Source organism: Rhagoletis pomonella, unplaced genomic scaffold (genome assembly GCF_013731165.1).
Source record: "Rhagoletis pomonella isolate Grant_MI unplaced genomic scaffold, Rhpom_1.0 Rhpom_scaffold_00013, whole genome shotgun sequence".
Lineage (NCBI taxonomy): Eukaryota > Metazoa > Arthropoda > Insecta > Diptera > Tephritidae > Rhagoletis > Rhagoletis pomonella.
Window position 1 is genome coordinate 22,426,672 of NW_023458567.1, and position 21,952 is coordinate 22,448,623.

General features: G+C 35.9%; 2 protein-coding genes across 4 annotated transcripts in view; one reads left to right on the forward strand and one right to left on the reverse strand.

Annotated features, from left to right (window-relative positions):
* Positions 1–21,952, reverse strand: part of LOC118748995 (flotillin-2) — a 516,275-nt gene that overhangs the window by 272,831 nt on the left and 221,492 nt on the right. The window lies entirely within an intron of this gene.
* Positions 6,581–9,161, forward strand: LOC118748985 (glucose dehydrogenase [FAD, quinone]; the record flags this gene model as incomplete). Its single annotated transcript, XM_036483760.1, is given in 2 exon segments — positions 6,581–6,831; positions 6,901–9,161. Coding segments are annotated over 2 exon segments (1,627 nt in total), but the record flags the coding sequence as incomplete, so codon positions are not given.

Genomic DNA, 21,952 nt, shown 5'->3' on the forward strand with positions numbered 1-21,952 from the left:
GGATTATTTTCATAGAATCCTGGGATTTTCGGACTTTGTAATTTACACTGGCGGCAATAAAAGAAACGCCTTATGCTTAACAGTTTAGGCTATACTTTTTTTGTTTATTTAATATTCAATCCCTTTTTTATAAATGTGTAGCTCATTATACATATATATAATACCTTGCGACGGGTAATTTTACTCAAAAAATAATCAATATATTGACGCAACCAAGGGCCAAATATAGTAAAATTGCGTTCCGATTTGTTCTCTCCAACGTCAGGATTTTTATACCTTTCATGAGCATGAAATGGTATTATAACTTTGGTCCGATGTTTGTAAGTACCAGAACAAAAAGAGATAGACCCATTAAAATGTATACTTTTATGATCAGAACGTCGAGCTGAGTTGATTTAGCCATGTCCGTCTGTCCGTCTGTCCGTCTGTCCGTCTGTCTGTCTGTTTGTATGCAATATAGTCTCTCAGTTTTCGAGATATCCGGATCAAATTTGGTAGGTGGGTGTATTTTTATAATGTATTAATCATTTGTCGGAACCGGAAGAATCGGACCACTATAACATATAGCTCCCATACAACTGATTGTTCAGATATGAGATTTTTCGTTATAACTTCTCCATTTATGCAGCTACGAACATGAAATTTTGCAGCCCTTGCACCCATTATCAACAGAATTCTTACAGTGAAAATTACAAAGATCAGGTCACTATAACCTATAGCTCCCATACAACTGATTGTTCAGATATAAAATTTTTCGTTATATCTCTTCCATTTATATAGCTGGGAACAGGAAATTCCGCACAGTTTTCAATAATTATCAACAGAAAACTTACAGTGAAAATTAAAAAGATCGGATAACTAAAACCTATAGCTCCCATACAACTGATTGTTCAGATATGAGATTTTTCGTTGTAATTCATCCATTTATGTAGCTAGGACCATGAAATTTCGCGCTGTTTTCACTCATTATCAGCAGAAGACTTACAGTGAAAATAACGAAGATCGGGTCACTATAACCTGCAGCCCCCATACAACTGATTGTTCAGATATGAGGTCTTTTATCATATCTCCTCCATTTATGCAGTTAGGAACATGAAATTTCGCACCATTTTCACTCATTAACAGAATACTTACAGTGAAAATAACAAGGATCGGGTGACTACAACATATATCTTCCATACATCTGATTGTTCAGATATGGGATTTTACTGTAAAACTCCTTTATTTGAACAGCTAAAACCGATAAATTTCGTAAGATATTTTATAAATAATAATACAAAGTCTACTGAGAAAATCGTCAAAATCTATGCTGTATAAGCTTTATCTCCTATAGCACTGATTGTTCAGATACCAGTTTTTGCGATATATCTCCTTTATGTAGGAAACTAAACCCAATAAATTGTGTTACCGGTTTACATACCGATCACATAGCAGTGAAAATCACTTAGATTGGTGCCATATAAAGTATATCTTCCATACCTCTGATTGTTTAGATGCGATTTTTTATATAAGTATGTAACTCCTCTATCGATGTATCAAAATCAGTAATCTGTCAAACTAAAATTTGCAGATGTTCATGAAAGGTATGAAGCCTTCGGCATAGCCGAAGACAGCGCTGCTCACTTGTTTAAAAGAACTTTGAAATTGAAAAGATATGAGTAATTCAAAAAATGATTTTAAAAATTTAGTGCAATGTTCATATTTAGAAAACCAGTATGGGTATTATATTAGAAAGAAAATTCTGTAGAGTTAAAACAAGAGATCGAAAATAACCGTCACCAAGTGTCTTGTATGGTGTTTACCACTGACACAAACACTCATCTCTCAAGCAAAGAGTGTTTCTCACCGTGGAATATTACTCTGACCGACCTTTTTGTGTCTTCCGTTGTGGGTTATTTAACAACTGCTAAAATTTCCCTTAGGTAAAGACACTTTGGCAGGGACTTTTAAAGTATCTTAATTTGTGGGTTATTGTAAAACTGAAAAATATAAGTGGGCGTACATAAGGGGAAGTAAAGCATTAGGCATTTCTTTTCACCACATATACGTGCACATACATGTGCGAACATTTATGACAAAAGAAAAGAGCGCGCACATTCATTATATGATACACCGAAAATAAGTTATTTTATTTTTTTAATAAAGAAAAGGATAATGGCAAAGGTAAAAATAAAAACAAAAACAAAGATGCGTAAAGATAAATGCAAAAATTAATATCAAGGTAAATTAAAAAATTTTACTAATATTAGGACGTTCGTGGGTAACCGCGCTCTAACACTTATTTTTCCGCTTTGAGCGAAAAGTGTCCGTGTCCAACAGCAACGGAAAAGATATGCAAATAAACCTTTCCCACTGAAAGGAGCACACATCTACAAAAAATAAACCACCTGTTTTATTTTGTGGGTTATTTTTTCTCTTAAATAGTGACAGTTATTTTCGGACACTTTCAAAGTGGAGAGGGATATTTTCGACCTCTGGTTAAAACAGATTAAATATTTTGTTGCAGGGATGGATACGTATTGAAAATGCCCTTTTATAATTTTATTCTTGCAAATCCTTGAAATTTGGCAATTCTTATTTTTGAAAAAAAATATGCTAAGGACTAACTTTATTAGCTTAAAAAAATAAAATAGATTAAAGGGGCATTTTCAACCCCTATTTGTCCTTGTGTGTGGTACCCGTATTTTTGTTCTACATTGCACTGAATTTATTAAATAAGTTCTGGAATTAATCATATCTTTGAAATCACAAAGTTCTTTTATTAAAAATCATGCAGCTAATTATATGTAATATGAGGTAGACTTTTATAAAAAAATAATTTAATATTGCATAACCAAAAGAAATATAGACAAAACTGGTCGAAATAAGGCGCTTCTTTTATTTCTGCCACTAGTATTATGAACTTCTTTAAACCAGAAAATACATTTTTTTTACTAAACTTTATTTTGCATCGAACTTTTTCGTCTACCATAAAGTTCCTTTTTATGCTCTTGTCGCACTGAATACTGTGTTTCGATATAACAATAGCAGGGACTCAAGTAATAGAAAACTTGTGGCATCTGAATCATGGCCGTCAGTGACCTTACTGCTTAGGTAGCTCTAAAGTCCCACATAATTACATCAAAACTTCCTGTGCCGTATCAATGATTCCTCAGCCACCAGGCATTGATAACCACGGTTGCCATTTCCAATTTATTTTTCGGACCAAAAAAATTACCCAAATGGTAAAAAATTGACCAATTTTTATTACATGTGGAAATTGAGTGGAGTTTATTCCTCTTTGTCAAGAAAATATGCCAATTCAGTTTTTATAACGATTTTTTTTTTATTGCATATTAACATTATATTATTTAAAGTTTTAAATTATAATTTGTTTCTTAATTTCGTTTTTATTAATGCTAAATCAAAAAATTTGCGCTTTACTGCTGCGTAACTGTGAGGCAGACTAAAAATGTTATGAACTAAGTCACACAATTATGCAAAGGCCGCTTCCCAAATCCATTTTTAATGAAACTCACTTGATCCCAAAAACGTTCTATATTGGTACAGTTTTTGAAGTTACCTTCACTCAGCCTCAATTTGCGGAATTGAAATTCAATTATGTCTGCATCATTTACCAATGCTGGCAATTGGTCGAGTAGCGGCAAAATTAATACACCAGTGTCAGAAAGTACTTTATGTGGTGTAATAATTTCAAGATGTTTAATATCTTTTCGATCAATTAACTAGAAAAAAAAATTGAAAACGCAAAACTAATGCATGAAGTTAAAGGGTAATAATAAGTAAGTTTTGATGACCTGTGTTCAAATTTCAAATAGGCATCCACATAGACGGCACAGTAATACCGACGATTAATAGCTCGAAATTTTTACGGGCCACCTTTAATGGCTTGGTTTACTCCTCCGCGCTCAAAACTGGAATTGTAATTAACTTATATTACGTTCTCATTGAGCCATTAACTCGAGTTTAACGTTTTGAGTTTATGAACAACTGTCAAGCGTTCACATTGGGGTGTTTAAGAAACTCAGAGTTTAATTTGATATTTTTTTGTTTACTTTTTCTTATTCTCATTTAGTCTGTTCCCGTACTACAGGAGTTAACACACAAGTCTAGAATACCAACCGTTTAGCTATAAAAAAAAAACATGGAATAAGGATCGATAGAACTTATTACGCTAATTTCAACAATACCAAAATTATTTGGTGCAAATAAAACCAAAGCCAATAAAAGAGGTTAAAGTTCAACTTAACTATTTCTTATGTGTTTAATATCTCGGAAACTAGTTAACCGATTAAAAAATTATTGATGCTAGTTTCAACATAATTTAAATGACTTTTATGCAAGGTATATACTATATCCAGTTTTAGAACTAATTTTATATAAACTATATTTAAAAATATATATTTTTATTTTATTTTGTTTTTTTAGTATTTCTGGACTAAAAATATAAAAAGGCATATAAATTAGATACATACATAAGAAAAATTAATTATCTTTATTTTGACGTCATTAGTTTTTTAATAGGTTATGTTGTTCATAAGATATTAATATTAAAAAAATCAGGTAATTTTGGTAGGGTTGAAATCAGTACAAAAAGTTCTGTCGAGCCACATTTTTGGTTTTTGCATCGCTAGATTGTTGATATTCTAGACTTACGTGCACAGAACGACTTCGGACTAATTCTGATTAAATCCTGCAGTACGGGAACAGACTAACTGTCGGCAAGTGGGTTGCAAGTTTGGATTATCAAAGACACAAACCGAATCGGGTCAAAAAAAGGGTTGCATTCGCATAAACTCCAAATAAAAGTGGTGTTCAAGGAGAGTTTAACGAAATTTTTTGTATGGTAAACTCCGAGTTTAAGAGTAGAGTTAAGGCTTAAACTCCAAAATGGCCCATAAACACGAGTTAGTGGCTCAATGTGAATGCCTTATTAACAAGGCAATTGGCCGGTCCGTGCTAAGGTTGTCTGTACCAGTTTGGTCCCCCTCTGGACATCAGCGGAACGCCTTCTGATATCGTTTGTACATCACCTTCATAGCGACTACTAACAATCGCAGACGGAAGGCGTTAGTAAGAGTAGCCTGGAGATACCAGCGTAGCTCTGGCGCAACTAAAGTGTTAATACTATAGCAGGTTGAATTTCCCGATGCAACCAGCAAATCTCTGGCTTTTAAAAGCCGCACATACCACACACAATAACTCTTCACTTGTCGCCAATCACCCAATTCGCTAAAACCCCTTTATTTTTAATCCAATCACGTTGAAACAGCAGGTTTAGCGCGCCTAGCGTTAGTTGAGCTAGACGCCAACGAGTGATAGATTAGACGATATAGGCAGGGAAAATAGTGAAAATATCACAAACGTACATTATCTTTATAGAGTTCCAGAGAAGAATGTTAGATTTGACAGTGCATCACTGCATCCATTTCTTTTACCACTGGAATAGAACAAGTAGGTTTTACAATGCACCATGGAAATAATGTGGGTGTCTTTAGTAAGTACAGAGCTGGAAGATTGGTGTGAAGTTTGGAAGGGATTTCATTGGAGGAAAAGGATAAAGAGTATTTACATCTCAATGCATCTGTCTCCAGATAAGACGTCTTCCAAAAATACGTCTTTGAATTCCTAGGCTCGTAGAATACTCAGAAATTTCGTCACATTACAAAACACTAACAGGTTTTTATAATTTAATAGCTAAAGTCGTCATTTAGCAGGTGGCGGACAATATATTAAGAACAATAATATTAATAATATTTTCATTTTTTTTTATAGGATATAAAATTTAAATATTATTAGTCTGTAAGGATATGTATTTCCATTGACTGAATAAACATAAACATAGATTAAAAAAATTTCCCAAGAATTAAGCGTACTATGTTTTGAGGCTCACTGATCTCGAGTTCTGTATCACATTCAAACTTTTTCGGTTGACAACTGTCAAACAAACTGTAATTTTCAGTTGAGTAACAAAATACTTATATTTGTTTAGCAAAACTTTATTTATTATATACGAGGGTACATACCTTAAATGAACTTATGATCAAATTATGAAATAATAACAGTAATTATATTTATAAATTAAAAATAGTTGAGGCCGTCAACTATATGTTAAGCCCAAACAACAATGATCCAGGCTTCAACAGTTTTTCTTCAAGATTTTATTTTTTTATTTTATACGAAATTCGTCATTTCCAAAACTTCAGTTTTCTCATTCCAACTACCAAATTTCCCGAAAATTCAATCTTTTTTTTTTAATCTGGGACGCTATATTGGATTTTGCATTTTAAATTTTCAAAAACTAGTTTCAAATTTGTAATGAGCGAACTTATGAATTTCTGAATACCAAATTGCTCAGCAGATATTATTGAATATACTAATCAGTGTTAAGTTCGTTTGACATTTCTAAATAAGAATAAGTAGCTTTATTCCGGTTAATTTATCACAGCTTTAAAATATGCCGTTTTCGCGTAAAACATGGCTTCCCCTATATTAGAAAAACAAGGTGGAACTAAATTTCAGTTACTCTTTTCCCATTAAATTGCATTAAAATTTAGCATTTTTTCTCTTCTCCTTTCAGCACCCAACCGCAGGACACGGCTTGTCAGGCAATGAAAGATCGCCGCTGCTGTTGGACGCGTGGCAAAGTCATAGGCGGCAGCTCAGTGCTCAATACTATGCTCTATATACGTGGAAATCGACGCGACTTCGATCAGTGGGCATCTTTTGGCAATCCTGGTTGGGCATATGAGGATATATTGCCCTACTTCCGCAAGTCGGAGGATCAGCGCAATCCATATCTGGCGCGTAATAAACGCTATCATGGCACAGGTGAGTTAAAACCTCGGAATACGAGCCACAAGATTACATTAATAATGACCACACTTTTTCTATCACTAGGCGGACTTTGGACAGTGCAGGACTCGCCCTATAATACGCCACTCGGACCAGCGTTCCTGCAGGCCGGCGAGGAGATAGGCTACGACATTGTGGATGTAAATGGTGAACAACAGACTGGATTCGCTTTTTATCAATTCAACATGCGACGCGGCTCGCGTGCTTCCGCTGCTAAGAGTTTTCTGCGGCCGGCGCGTCTGCGAAAGAACTTGGATGTGGCGCTTTTCGCACATGTTACCAAAGTATTGACGCATCCGGAAACAAAACGTGCCATCGGTGTACAATTTATACGGGATGGGCGCTTGCAAACCGTTTACGCCACCCGCGAAGTCATACTCTCCGCCGGCGCGCTCAGCTCACCGCATTTAATGATGCTATCGGGCATTGGACCGGCCGATGAGCTGCAACGCGTAGGCATACCATTGGTGCAGCACCTGTATGGTGTGGGGCAAAATCTGCAAGATCACATTGCTGTGGGTGGTATTGCATTCCTCATTGATTACCCAATTTCGATTGTGATGAAGCGAATGGTTAACATTAACACGGCTTTGCGCTATGCTATCACCGAAGATGGGCCGCTCACGTCCAGTGTTGGTTTGGAGGCTGTTGCTTTCATCAACACAAAGTATGCTAATGCCAGCGACGACTGGCCCGATATCAGTTTCATGATGACCTCAGCGTCGGTTATGTCTGACGGCGGTTCGCAGGTTAAGACCGCGCATGGTTTAACGGACGAATTCTACAATGAAGTCTTTAGCGAAGTGAATGATCGCGACGTTTTCGGCATTTTCCCCATGATGCTGCGCCCAAAGAGTCGGGGCTTTATTAAACTGGCCTCGAAAAATCCGCTGCGCTATCCACTGATTTACCACAACTACCTCACACATCCAGACGATGTGAACGTTTTACGCGAGGGCGTTAAGACAGCGGTCGCTATGGGCGAGACGCAAGCATTGAAACGCTTTGGCTCGCGGTTTTGGAGCAAACCTCTGCCGAACTGCAAGCATCTGCCACAATTCACCGACGAGTATTGGGACTGCGCCATACGCCAGTACACGATGACCATCTACCACATGTCGGGCACTGCCAAAATGGGTCCACCCAATGATCCATGGGCCGTTGTTGATCCGCAACTGAGGGTATATGGTGTACCAGGGCTGCGTGTAATCGATGCCAGCATTATGCCCACCATCACCAATGGCAACATACATGCGCCGGTGATAATGATCGCCGAGAAGGGCGCAGATATGATAAAAGAGCTGTGGCTTAGCAGTACACAGTGGCGTGCGAAGCGAAAGGTGAGGTCCGAGGTGAACCCTATTTGCAATATAACCGAAGCGGTGGGGAGTACAGCGAAAAAGAGTGAAGATTCCAGCTAGATTCCTAGCAATGACGGTAAAGCGGAAGAAGGACACAAGAAAGTTGAGGGCAAAAACTGAAAAAAAGTAAATGGATACAACTTCAAAGCGCTGTATTTATGCAGGTACTGAAGGAATTGGATTGGATTGGTTATTTGGCAGCGGTGTCGTAACATTGGGGGGTGTGTAGTATGTATGAAAGGCGATCAGTTTACTTCGATAATCCAACCGCAGCTTATTATTAAATACAGATGCTGAGTGTACATACACTTAATCCTCAAAAGCTTCAATTTAGTCACTAGTTAGTTAATTACATCATAAATTTAAATGACATAAATTGTACAAGATTTTTCACCAACTAATTTAATTGCCTGTATTTTCAATCTTGCTTTGTTCTTAGTCACAACTTTTTATTTTAACTTTAAATAATTTATATTATTTGCGAATTAAGTACATACATAATTTTAGTTAGTGGCGATTCAACAAAGATTACTTGGTAAGTCATTTTATGCATTGTACATATCGAGTCACAATTTCGATACCTATAAGATAATGTGCTTTTAAGCCTAGTTTATAGATTAATAAATGAAACGTTTTGGAAGTAGCATGTTTCTTTTTCATTTATTTGTCGTCATTTTCTAACAAATGATGATTTGCTACTCATGAAGTACCTAGACCTTCCATTTCTATTTTAAAATCTGAAATTGACTTGTGGCTGGAATTGACGGCTGTGGATGGTTTGAAATCAAATAATATTTGGCTAAATAGTTAGGGCCGAAAAAGCACACAGAATGTGCTCCAACATCTCTCTCTCCAGATTGCGGCAAGTTAGATAGCTAGAGACTTATTTAATTAAAATTCTCGAAACCACCACGATCCTTTTCTCTTCAGCAGGTCGCACAGTGGAAGAGCTCCATAAAAAATGTAGCAAAAGGTAGTGAATGTGCTCCGATTTTGCTATAAATAAATATGAAAAGTGGTTGAACTTAGCGGACTGCCACGACCACGATACAAGGGGGTCGGCTATGGTAGATTGCACTCGATTTCTATGAAATTCGATTTGTAACTTAGGTCTGAAAGATGGGGAAAATCGGTGTACTGCCACGCCCACCAGCCATCCGAATTCTGGATTCTAATGTGGCAAGGACCCGTAACGATCCTCCTAAATTGCACTACTTTGATGCAATATCTATTTTTGCATTAAAACCCCCGAGATATATAGGAAATTGTGTGGATTGGCGATCAGCCACGCCCCCTCCCACCATACTAGTGGGCGGGAGTGGCAAATTTTATCCGATTTCAGAGAAATGCACATAAGGTACACATCGATTTTAATAAAATTCCATTCCCACCAACTAATGTAAGCAAAAATTATTTCTTATTAAGAAACGAAATTACTGACCTACATAAATCTTTTATAAACAGCATCTTTTTCAATTAAAAAAGTTGCCGGATTGAAAATAGCCAGTGAAGGGTACCGACGTACCTTGACGAAGGAACACGCGATGACGCTATAGAGGATTTAGCACCCATAAAGTGTTTAAAAAATTCGAACCGCAATTTACGATTTGGAATGTCTAGCGTAGACTTCGTTTGTTTAAGTTAATAAAAGACATTCTGGGAAATTGTAAGTAATGTAAATATTCCGAAATCGAAAACGACATTCTAGAGAGCTTATGTCATTAAAGTGCACTATCTCCACAGTCATATTGACAAATTCCCTGAGGATCTTGGATCCTAGGCCGATGTGATCCTCATATGATGACTGACTGCTGCTGAGGTATATACCTATATATATAATTGCATTTTTTATTAAACGCCGTTTTTCCAGAACGGGCGAATCACTACACAATTGCAAGAGCATTTGATGATTCCATACAACTATTGGGTACTGATTTCGGCTACAATTATTTAGATGTCCTTACGCAGAGCCAATATATCGAGCCTTAATCGCCAAAAAACCGCAAGGGAATTTTTTTTTCTAAATTTTCTTTTTGATGCAGAATTGCATTTAGATGCTCTAGAGGCATTTCTGCATCAAAAAGATAATTTTTGAAAAATATGTCGCTTTGGTTTTTTTGGCGGTTAGGGCTCGATATGGTATAATCAGCAAAAGCGCTGGAGGTATTTTACCCAAAGTTACTGCACGTTACTTGTTTGGTACGCAATGCTCCGAGTGGACGATTTGATATCGAATGGAAAAAAATATTTTTAAAATCTGCTTTGAGCGTTGAAGCTTTTAAGATCATGTATACCTACATATATCGCCAATATTAACGAAATGAGGAACCTGGTTAGGGGCGGCAAAATACAGTGACAGCTGTTAAGCAGGGATCACACGACTTGTACATTTGTACAGATTTGCACATTTTGGCAGTTAAAAAGTGGTGTTGTCTTGTCTGGAAATTCTTTTATTGAGCTGAACTAAAATTTCTAAACAATGCCACCATGTGACTGCCAAAATGTACAAATGTACAAATCGTGTGATCTCTGCTTAATAGCTATAATTCCAATGAACTAGCTTGCTTCAAGTACGCCCCAAACACCAGTGTTGACGTAGAAAAACAAACATTTTTGCGGCCAAATAGGGAAAACTTTAACTTTAAAAATTTTAAAGAACTATTTATCTTGTTTGCCAGTAAAGCCCTGAACAAAGCAAATAAAAAAAAAGGAAAATAAATTTGTATTTTAAATTTATTGTAAATGAATTTTTTACCTTTTACTTTAAGTGCTTATTTTTTTAATACACACATATTTAAAAATTTTAGATATTTATTTAATTAATTTTGAGTTTTTCGTGGCGCTTACATAACTCCTTGTGTTAAGGAAATATGAATAGCAAATAAATGAAATTAAAAAAGAAAAACAAATGCGAGAATTCGTTTGCATATTTTGTTTGTTTTTAATGCATAGTTTTGTGTTTTTAGTGCATATTTTTGATATTTTAGTGCATAAAAACCCGGGCCCTATTGATAATAAAAGGATTTATAACTTGAAATTGTAAATTTTTTTCAGTCGACATAATAAAGGCTATTTAGAGCCATAAAGTCAATTTCGAATTATGCGTCTCTTTGGAGGCATACTTAAATTAAGATTTTTTGGGATCGAAAAATTATGTTTGCCTTAAAATCTTATTTTGAAGATTTTTGTAAATTAAGATTTTCAGGGGACTTTCTCTGGCAACACTGCTTGGAGTTACAGTCTCCAAATCTGCGGGATCACATTGGGAGCATTTCCTAGGAAAATTTATAAACAAAGACTATGAAGGTGATAAATAGGTCTTAAATGAAGAGTCTTACACGAATATTCTGCTTGTAACCAAACATGTTGAACATTTTACCAAAAAATTACCCAATTCTTGTAACCGCAATTCTAGGTACATTGGTAACGTTTTAATCTATTCAGCAATTCAGCCATGAAGTTCTGTATAAAATCTGGTGTTGCATATTTCACAGGAAAAATTTTGTAACCTTTTTATGAGATTGTAGATTTTATTACCGGTATATAGACCCTTTTTGTATTCTGCGCACTCTTGTAACTGGTAAATTTTGCTACCATCTCATAAGCAGGTAACAAAATATTGCCCCGTGCAATATGTAACAACAGAATTTGTACAAAACTGCATAGCTGAATTGCTGAATAAATTAAAACGTTACCAAGGTACCTAGAATTCCGGTTACAAGTGGTGTCGATGTTTGGTAACGAAATTTCCCGATTACGAAATGTTCGGTAACAAGAAGAGAAGGTCTGTTAATGTTGATATTGATGCAAGACGGTAAGATCCCGAGATTCAGTAGTTGCGTAAATTGCTGTTTGGAAATGCATCATGCAAAAAATAAAAATAAAATACGGCATGGCATAAGAAATATTAATCATCGTCTTCACCTTACATATCTATTTGGCTTGCGTGAATTTACACCATGCACTCTGTTTCTGCTTGTAGCTAGGACAAAAACCAATAAGGTGGAACTTTGAAGTGGTAGGCTTTGGTGAATTGTCCACTACTATGGTGAAAGATAATCTGCGCCAGAGTGCGTCAGGGGTGTGACTTAGCTAAAAATTTATGGAAATCTGGAGAAACGTGGAGAAAATGGCTGAAGACTGCCTGGTCAAGGAAATTAAGGCACCTCAAATTTGCAAGTACATATAAGTATGTCCTTTCATTTCGAATTTTCTGACTTACTGCTCAGAAACAACTAGCCATTTGTAATGTTTTATGTTGGCATGTGTAGCGTTGCGTTTGGCTACAGTTGTTTAAAATGAAAAGCTGCACTGCTACATACATTTTCATAGCTTCATACTTTTTGTGGAAGGTAATGCGTGATTAAAACAAAGTTATCAAAAATCAACCGGATTTTTGAGTAAATTCAATCTTGCAATTAAATGGGCTATAAATCTGCACATGTAGATTTTTTTTAGACAATGTGTGCTGTTAATGATCCATGATTCAAAACAATGACAAAACTGGTTTTTGCTATAATGATCGTTGTAACTTAACAATACGTACACATGCATGCTAAAAACTTAGTTGGGTGTTTCAGCTAAATTTTTCCCTAGTTTATAACTTCCTTTTTACGTAGAATACACGATTCTTAACGGCCAGTATGCAGCTCACAAGAAAAGCAAAACCTTCATATAAAATAACGTACAATAAATGGCTAAGAAATTTTCTTAAGTCAAATTTCCTTAATTCTTAAGAAATTTGCTACGCTTTCTACTATGGGTTTCTAAAGTTTCTGTGAAAAGAGACCACAAGGCAACCCATGTTTGCAACAGAAATATATGCCCGTTCTATTATATCTTGAGGAAAGAAGGTGGCCACAGGCTGTGAAGTATCTGATGTCAAAATTCTTCGGGACATACACACGAATTAATGGTAATTTTTTCTTGACCGTTTTCTTGAGAGCTGCATACTGGCCTTATTAACAAACGAAATAGTCCACGGCTTCCGAACGCACAAACATTTCGTTTCTTTGCTCTTTTAAATCAGATAGCATTTACCTTCAGTTGCATTCAAGGAAATACATATGTATGTATGTGTGAAGTTTACCTGCAAATAAATAAAAAATAATATACTTAATTGTGCGAATTCAATAGTGATATTTATATTAAGTATGTTAAATCCAAAATGATATGTATGTATTTGTAACTTAGTTTTCTTCTTGAAACAACTTTTTTGTAGGAACCAATCTTGGGGAATGATTTTTAAGATTTTGGATGTCATGCATTTTTCTATAAATTACTTATGTAAAAAAGGCAATTTCCCCAATAGCAGGTATTGGTTTTCAATTTAAAAAAGAAATATAATAGTTTGATTTTTAATTTCATTTTAATGCGTTAAAGCGCAAGTAAGTTTAGGTGAAATTTGAAATTGCAAGGATTTTTGTTGAAATTATTTATTCAATAAATTTTTGTTTACTTTTCCGGGATTTTTTCACTCATTTCTACTAAACTCATCGACATGAGGTAAAATCCATCAGACGATTTGAATCTTCATTACCATTAAACCTATTTTTCGACACTTTGAAAGCTTTTTTCTCAAAGCTAGGCGTGAAAACATTTTGTCCATTAGCTTAAAATTAGCATCAAATAATCTATAATTTTCGAGATAAATTCGTAAAAATTGTCTTCTTGTTAAGGTATTGCCGAAGTTGGACAACCGAATTCGCGTTGGCATTCACATGACCAGCATGAAATATTTTCAAGGTGACAAGACTCGCGAGCAACGTGACACCAAGAAGAGGTCGACCACGATACGGGTCAGTTGCTGCGAGAGACCAACATCAATTGGCGTCGTTGAATCAGTCACTCAGATTAATCAGTACCACTCAAGAGGTGGCATAGATAATCTGTTAAATAACTCTAAGGCATACTTACTTAGGCGCCAAAAAGTAATAGTCACAACCTACTTTATATGAGAAGCACAGGTAAACCTCGTGAGTCCACGATAGATCTATTTCGCAGCCAGGGAAGCCCCAAGTCAGTGTTGCCAAGTTTTGAATTTGAAAAAGCACTAAAACCCAAGAAAAATCGCGTTTTTCTCGAAAAAAGCACCAAATTTTTATTGGAGTATTTAATGGAATTTGTATGCATGACAAATTGTATTGTAGGGATGCCGATTCAAATTAATAAAAATCAATTTATTCTGTTTTCTGTAAAATCAAATATTTTCGTTTAAGCGACGTTAAGATTCTTGTTCTGATTTTCTAATTTGCAGCTGTGTCCAGCGTTGCCGTCTCGCTTAGATGTAAGCAAAATTTATTAATTTTTCCTGGCTGTTAAAATATTAAAATTTCCTTCGATTTTCTTAGTTTTTTCTACAATTCCTATCAAATGAAAGAAAAAACCAGAAATGAAGTTTCATGAACTCTTGCGAACTAAAGGAACATAAAGAACTTTTCTTTGCGACCGCTTGATTTTCCTTTTAAGGGCCGATTGTTCAATGGCTGGTTATCACTACTTCCCGGTTAAACATCATTATCGACGTTTTCGACATCATGCATATAACATGTGATCGATAAAGCAGTGGCGCATAGTGGGAAAAGTATTTTTGTGTCAAAACAGCTGTCTACTCATCAAACCCCACCCGATTTTGATTATTCTCTTTTTTCAAAAGGTTCGTTAGATATTAGTTTTACTGTTAGGAGATGCCGCTGCTTTTTTGAATAGTCGTAAAAATATAACAAATTCAGCCCAAACTAAAGCACTAAAGGCCCAACGCTAATTATATGGGTAAATTAGGGAGCTTAAAACTGAAGTAAGAAACACCTTTAATGAATCGTACTGAATATACATAAGTTCAGTACAACAAGCAGTACAAAACGGCATTAAGGACATCTCCAGAAATGCACATCCGTCGGTTTCTGTAGGAAATCCGCCAGGATTTAAATTTAGGTTTAAAAATTTCCAAATATATGCAGGAATTAGGTGTCTGTTAGGTGTTCTTCAACGCAACTAAAACTAATTTAGTAGCTTCATTGGTTACCGAGAAATTCGCAAAAAATGTGTGGGTCAGCTAGGTTTACGTAATCCTAGCTGACCCATCCTTAAAGTTAGATCTAAATTTTCCAAATATATGTAGAAATTAGGTGTCTTTTAGATGTTCTTCAACGTCACTAAAACTAATTTAGTAGCTCCATTGGTTTCCGAGAAATTCGCAAAAATGTATTGGTCATCTAGGTTTACGAAAACACATTTTTGCGAATTTCTCGGAAACCGATGGAGCTACTAAATTAGTTTTAGCGGCGTTGAAGAATACCTAAAAGACGCCTAATTCCAGCATATATTTGGAAAATTTAAAACCAAAATTTAAAGATGGGTCAGCTAGGTTAAATTTGGAGGCACTAATTAACACCTAAAAGACACCTAATTCCTAGATAATTTTTATTGATTTTTGGCGACTTGGGTCAGCTAGGTTTACGGACGTCTGAAAACTCCACATACACGGAATTGCAGTGAATTTTGCAAATCAGACTCAAAGCGTCAGGCTCTCAGACTTAGGGGCAATATTTGATTATATACCGCCTTCATTAGATCTCAGAAAACACTTTCAGATGAAATTACCTTTTAGGCGGTTGGTACCTATATTGACGGGTCTTAAATTGCCTGCGGTATCCAAAATGACAAGCAATGTTTTGGGTATTGAAATGGCTTGTAGGATTTCGAAAGTGAAAGAGTATAAAAATTAGTCAGGATGCAAGTGTGCGTTAAGCTCGACTACTAAACGAAAAGATACATATCTCACTCGTCTGGGTTCCCAGTCACATAAACATATACGAAAACGAAAGGGCAAACCAATTGACTAAGGCAGGAGCATCCCTTTCTGTATACGAAGTCGAGACAACAAACATTCCACTTGGGTGGAAGTACACTTGAAATTCGCAGGAATGGCTGAGTTACGATGGAACAAGGAATATCGGGCCGCACTGCGAGTGTCCAGCGGCAGAGATACTAAATGAAACTTACTCGCCTAGCGAGCTGGTAAACATTTACATAATATGTCAGGCGGCTATTAAGTTAGGGTCTACTTTCATATAAGGCGGCTATAAGAAGGCTGGCGGTGGCTAAAACCTTCCACCTAATAAAGCATATAATTTGCGAGCGTCCAGCCATCAGCAGGTAAAGACTCGCGCTACTCGGTAAGGTGCACCTTCAGGACCTACAATCAGCAATCGCTAAAGGACCAAGTGTCTATTAAAATTCGCTAAAGGAACAGCACAGTTCTTTAGCATTGCGTGAATGGCCGTAAATGTACCTGGCAAAGCTATGGACGTTATATTCGTCTATGGGAGACCTCTTATGGCCAGCCAGTATGACCCAACCTAACACTTTCATATACCGACAGTTCAAAGATGGGCGGTATGGGGAAAGATGTGTTTTATGATGCGCTGAACATACCTCTAGCTCTCTCTCTATCTCATGTGCTAAAATGTTTTGTTGGGAGTCATAAAATACATATATATATATACATGTACTTAAGTACATATGTATGTATGTATATTCATAAGTATATTAAATGCCAGTAGTTATAAAAAATTAGCAGCATGAGAAAAAATCGATTGCGCAATTGCGTGCATTATGTAGGAAACTGGAATAAAGGTATTCACGCACAGGAAGTGCGTATAAATGTACACAACTTTATGTGTATACACATTAGACTGCATCCCTCCCCATACAAAACTGCTTCTCTATTGCAATTATAAAATCTTTAAGACTTTCGCCAAAATATTTCGGAAAAATATTAAGATTTTCGTCAGCTGGATCGATTTGAAAATACCTCCAAAATATTAATTTTTTATGAATAAAGAAAGTTTTTTAAAGATTTTTTTTGAAAAAAAAACTCAACTTAGTTGGCAAAAAAGTTTAAGCTCAAAAATTTTGCATAAAAATATTTAAAAAAAAATTTCAACAGAATCCTATTATGTAATGGGATTTTTGATGCTGTTTTTGAACAAAACTCTACCGATTTAGACTTGGGAGGTGTGATTTTATTTATTTTCAAATTTAAATAAAATGTGTTGATATTTGAAAAAATAAAAATTGGGACATGAAAGAGTTTTTTTTTTTCAAAGAAATACAAAGGGTGAGAAAATACCTTTCCTTTCGGTCCAGTTATTCAAGTTTTTCTTAAAAAAATCTTTGAAAAGGTTAAGAAACAGCAACAAAAATCTCATTATTATGATTCCGTTGAATTTTTGTTTAATATTTATATGCAGATTTTTTAAGCTTAAACTGTTTTATTGTCCGAAGAGTTTTTCTCCAAAAAATACTTTAAGAACCCATTTTTATTAATAAAACACTACATTTTTGGAGGTATGTTTGGTTTGGGGAAGTCTTTAGATTTAATAGATTTTGTAATTCCGGCGGAAAAACGCAACTTTTGTTGGTGATGCAGTCTAATAGATATACATGTACATATGTGTGTATGTAATCGCATGCATCGCCGCCTGACCAGCAAAAACAACCGAAAAAATTTAAAATTTATAAACTATTTGTATTTCCATTAGATTTCCGACGCCGAAAGGCACCGGCCGCCCACAGCTTGGCGCATATAGATTTTTCCTTGCAATTAAAATTGCTTTATTTACATACTTACTTATGCTTGCAATTAATTTGCAATTACGAAATGTAACGGTGCGTTGCATTGCAATGCGTCTTGGTTGGTAATCGCCACTGGCTCTTCAAATGATAAATGCGCTCATTCACTTCATTTGATCGACTTTGAATGCCATAATTGCCGGCATTCATGAGTGCACTCCTCACATTTTCGAGCCGAATTGTGCATGAGTCGCTACTTACATACTTTTTTTACACTTGTACCTTAGTAATCGAAATGATTTCAAAATTTATGCGCTTCAAAGATGGGTATTTACTAAGTAATGAATTGCAAATCTGTTGTTAACAAAATGGCAAACACGCGATTGGTGTTGGTACAATTCATTTGCGCTGCTCGAAAACGGCAATGATACGATATTTTGTAATTATGTGTAGATTACAAGCGTCTGCAGGCATCGACAATTACAATTTTGTGCTGCAATGTTGCAACCAGTGCGCCTGAAGATTTATGAAATGCATTCGAGCTAACCAACTAAACAGCAGCACGCATGCGCGGCATTTCAGTTTAGGTATTGATCAAGCTTGTCAGCGTTGGTTTTACTATGTTTAACAATATTAATGTATGTAGGCATGTATGTATGTACTTAGGTAGATATGTTTAAAACACGAGAGCAAACATTTTTCTTCGCACCTAACAAATGTTTGCGAAAATCATTTGTCAGCGGGGGACGTTTTTTCAATCATTTGTATAAAAAACGAGGTGATGTTTTTTTGTCTCTTTTATAGTTAATTTAGCTGATCCGACATCACTTACAAATAACATTTGTCGACATGCCAAAAGAGGCAATAATGGGGGCGTTCATAAGACGTAGCTGTTTAGCTCATTTGCTACGAAACTGCTGGCAACTGTTGAACCCAACAATTACTTCTTAGAAACGGCTTGAGGAATATGCTGCCAAATGAACAGCTGATAAATGCATACAAATGAAATTGCAATAAATAGAGATAGTTGCGCCGATAGTATTTAGAATTCAACGCTGAGCTGCCGCCGTGTAGAAAAAATCGTTCAATGGTATAATGAATTAAATAGAGTATAATTATATAGCAAACATCTTAAAAAACATATATTTAGAAACGTAGTATTATTATAAAATATTTTAGTTACTTTATCACATCAGTAGTGTAAAAACAAAGCGTCGTTAAATTTAATATAAGCGGCGTAAGTCTTTTCGATCAGCTGTTTACGATAAGCCCAACACGTTGAGTTCAAGTAGCATACAAATTTTCCGCTGGAAAAAATTGCGGAAAGTTGCCAACTGTTGAGCTGAGCGGAACTACTCAACTGTGCGGTTCTAAGACAAACAGCCAACGGTTAGGCAACAGCTACGTCTTATGAACGCGCCCAATGACATTCATAGTTCCAGTGTATACGAGTATTCAGGACAAACAAATGTATACACAAAGCATTCTTTCTGAGCGTTACGCAAACAAGAAGCAATCTGACAAAAACGAAGAAAAGAATATGTTGTAAAATTTTGGAGACACTTCACTGTTTGAAATGGGCAGCAGGGCTCGAGTATCTTGTACTTACACAACGTCCAAGGAGGATTGAATAAAATCTTTCACATAAAATTATGGAAGCTGTTCGAACATGGATCTAAATCTGAGGGACATAATAACAGGATTCCGGCACAGATCACAGTACGTCATTCTGTGACTTCCGCTTAAGGATTCTTATAGGATGTCCAACAAATGCAGTATCAGACACAGAATTACTGGTGGAAACTGATGGTATTATCATCTACACCGACGACGCTTATGTGCACTTCGCATATGCTTTTTCATAATTCGGATAAAAACCAAATATTTTTATAATAATTTTAACATGTCCTCAGGCTAGATTTGAACCCGGAGCTTCTGAAAGTTTGCACGTCAGTCACGGCCGTTCTGTAAATTTGTCCTCAAATGTTGAACTTGAGTAAATTTTCTTCGTCGTTTTATCGTGTTCTCCACTTCACAGATGCGTTTTTTGTAACTAAGAGAAGCAAAAAAAATAAATAATAAAAATTACATGTCGCCTTTGACGCCAATGGGTCCCGCACCTGCTGGAAGCTAACAAATAAAAAATTTCAAATGTTCAACTTCAATCACATTTCTTGTTTTTAACATGAAAAAATCAAACAATAACAAGAAGATTGTCATTACGAAAAGTTTCTGAGCCAAGGGATAAAACAGATGAAAAAACGAAGAAAATTCCATAGATTTTTTCATAATTTTACGTGGAAATTCTTCTTGTAGTGTATTAAAACGGAAAAACTTGGCAGCACTGTATAGTTTTCGACGATTTTCGTCGTTTACTTATTTCAGCACGACAGTAGACAATGCCAATTTTGTCGAGTCGTACAATTTAGCCTAATTTACGGCTTACGCATTGAGGCTGAATAATGTCAGGATCGAGAACCAACGAAGAAGCACTCTCGCCAAGAAGCGTTTCTTTGGACTGAGTAAGCAATTCCGAAGTAAAGTCCTCTCTCGACGTACGAAAGCCACACTTAAAAGTCACTCAAGTCCGTGCTGGTATAAGGCGCGGAAGCATGAACAATGACATCATCCGATGAGGCGGCTCTTTGAGTTTTTGGGAGAAAGATTCTGCGAAATATTTGCGGGCCCTTATGTACTGGCGATGGCAGGTACCGAAGACGATGGAACGCTGTATCAGCTTTACAACGACCATAATAGTGCAGAGAATTAAAATACAGTGGCTCCGCTGGCTTGGACATGTCGTTCGAATGGACATCGACGCTCCAGCGTTGAAAGTATTCAACACGGAACTCGCTGGTGGTAACAAAGGAAGGGTAGACCTCAACTGCGATGGAAAAATGAAGTGGAGCTTATTTTCGGGTACTTCATCTTGGGTGCTTTACTGTTAGTTGCTATTCATAATATACATTTTCATTGCACCCAACTGAGGCTGCAATCCCCAATCGTCCCATTAACCTTATAAGTGCATATTTGCAGATTCCAAATGCAAGTCGTAAATTTAAGGTGACGCACTCGGATCGCAGGAAGGACTGCATCTGAACAGAAGCTACATAATATAGAGGTTCATGTTTAAGCCATTTCCCGGCGAAATACAAAACCAGTAGGATTAGCATATGTATGACGGTAAAACGGTAAACGTTTGGTATGGTGTTAAGTTTCACAATAACAATTTTCGATTTCGCAGAAAGCCTAGCGAGGCATGTACTCAAGACGACAACTCAAAACCAAAAACGGAATGTACACACCTACATATGAAAGGCAAATACATACATACATATGAACGAAAATAACAAAAAGTGTCTGAGTTTAAACTGCCAAATAAATTACCACTTTTTTGTACTAATTATGTAATTTGTTTTTCGGTTGGATGAACTTAAATTACTTTATCGTTGAACCTATAAAAATTGCGAAAAAATCCTTTCACTAAAATAAATTTATAATTCATACATACAAATGCACATACATAAATATCTTTGGAAAATTGAAAACTTATAAATGTATATGTATGTGCATTAGGGTGGTCCAAAAATGCATGTAAAAAAGTAAGCCGGAGTTTTAATGCTCTCATCCCCTAGGATTGTCCTGTACTGAAAAAATATACCCGTATTTTTTGTTGAAGTATTTATTAAGTTAAATGACTTATCCGAATATGGGTATCAAAGGAAATGGTTTTGAATAAACTGTATTTTTTTAGCTGCATGCAGGAGGGTTGCCACCTGCGAGAAGTCTTACGCATAAAATACTATACATTAAGCGTGAAAAGAAAGTTTTAAGAAACACAAGAATTAAAAAACTTCTGTGGTACTTGAAGAGGGTTACCACCTGTTTAAAAAGTTAAACTCTGCCATGTTTTCGATAAATATTCAACGCCACGGTAAAGGTAGTATATACGTCGAGTACAGAAAACGAATGGCTCGGTTAAACGCCAACTGGGCGGGGAGAGACTAGACCTGAATATAAACAAGAACAAAGATAAAAAAAGAGATGAAGACAAAGGAAAGATGAAGACGAAGATAAAGATATAGATAAAGATGAAGATATAGATAAATATACAGATAAAGATAAAGATAAAGATAAAGATAAAGATAAAGATAAAGATA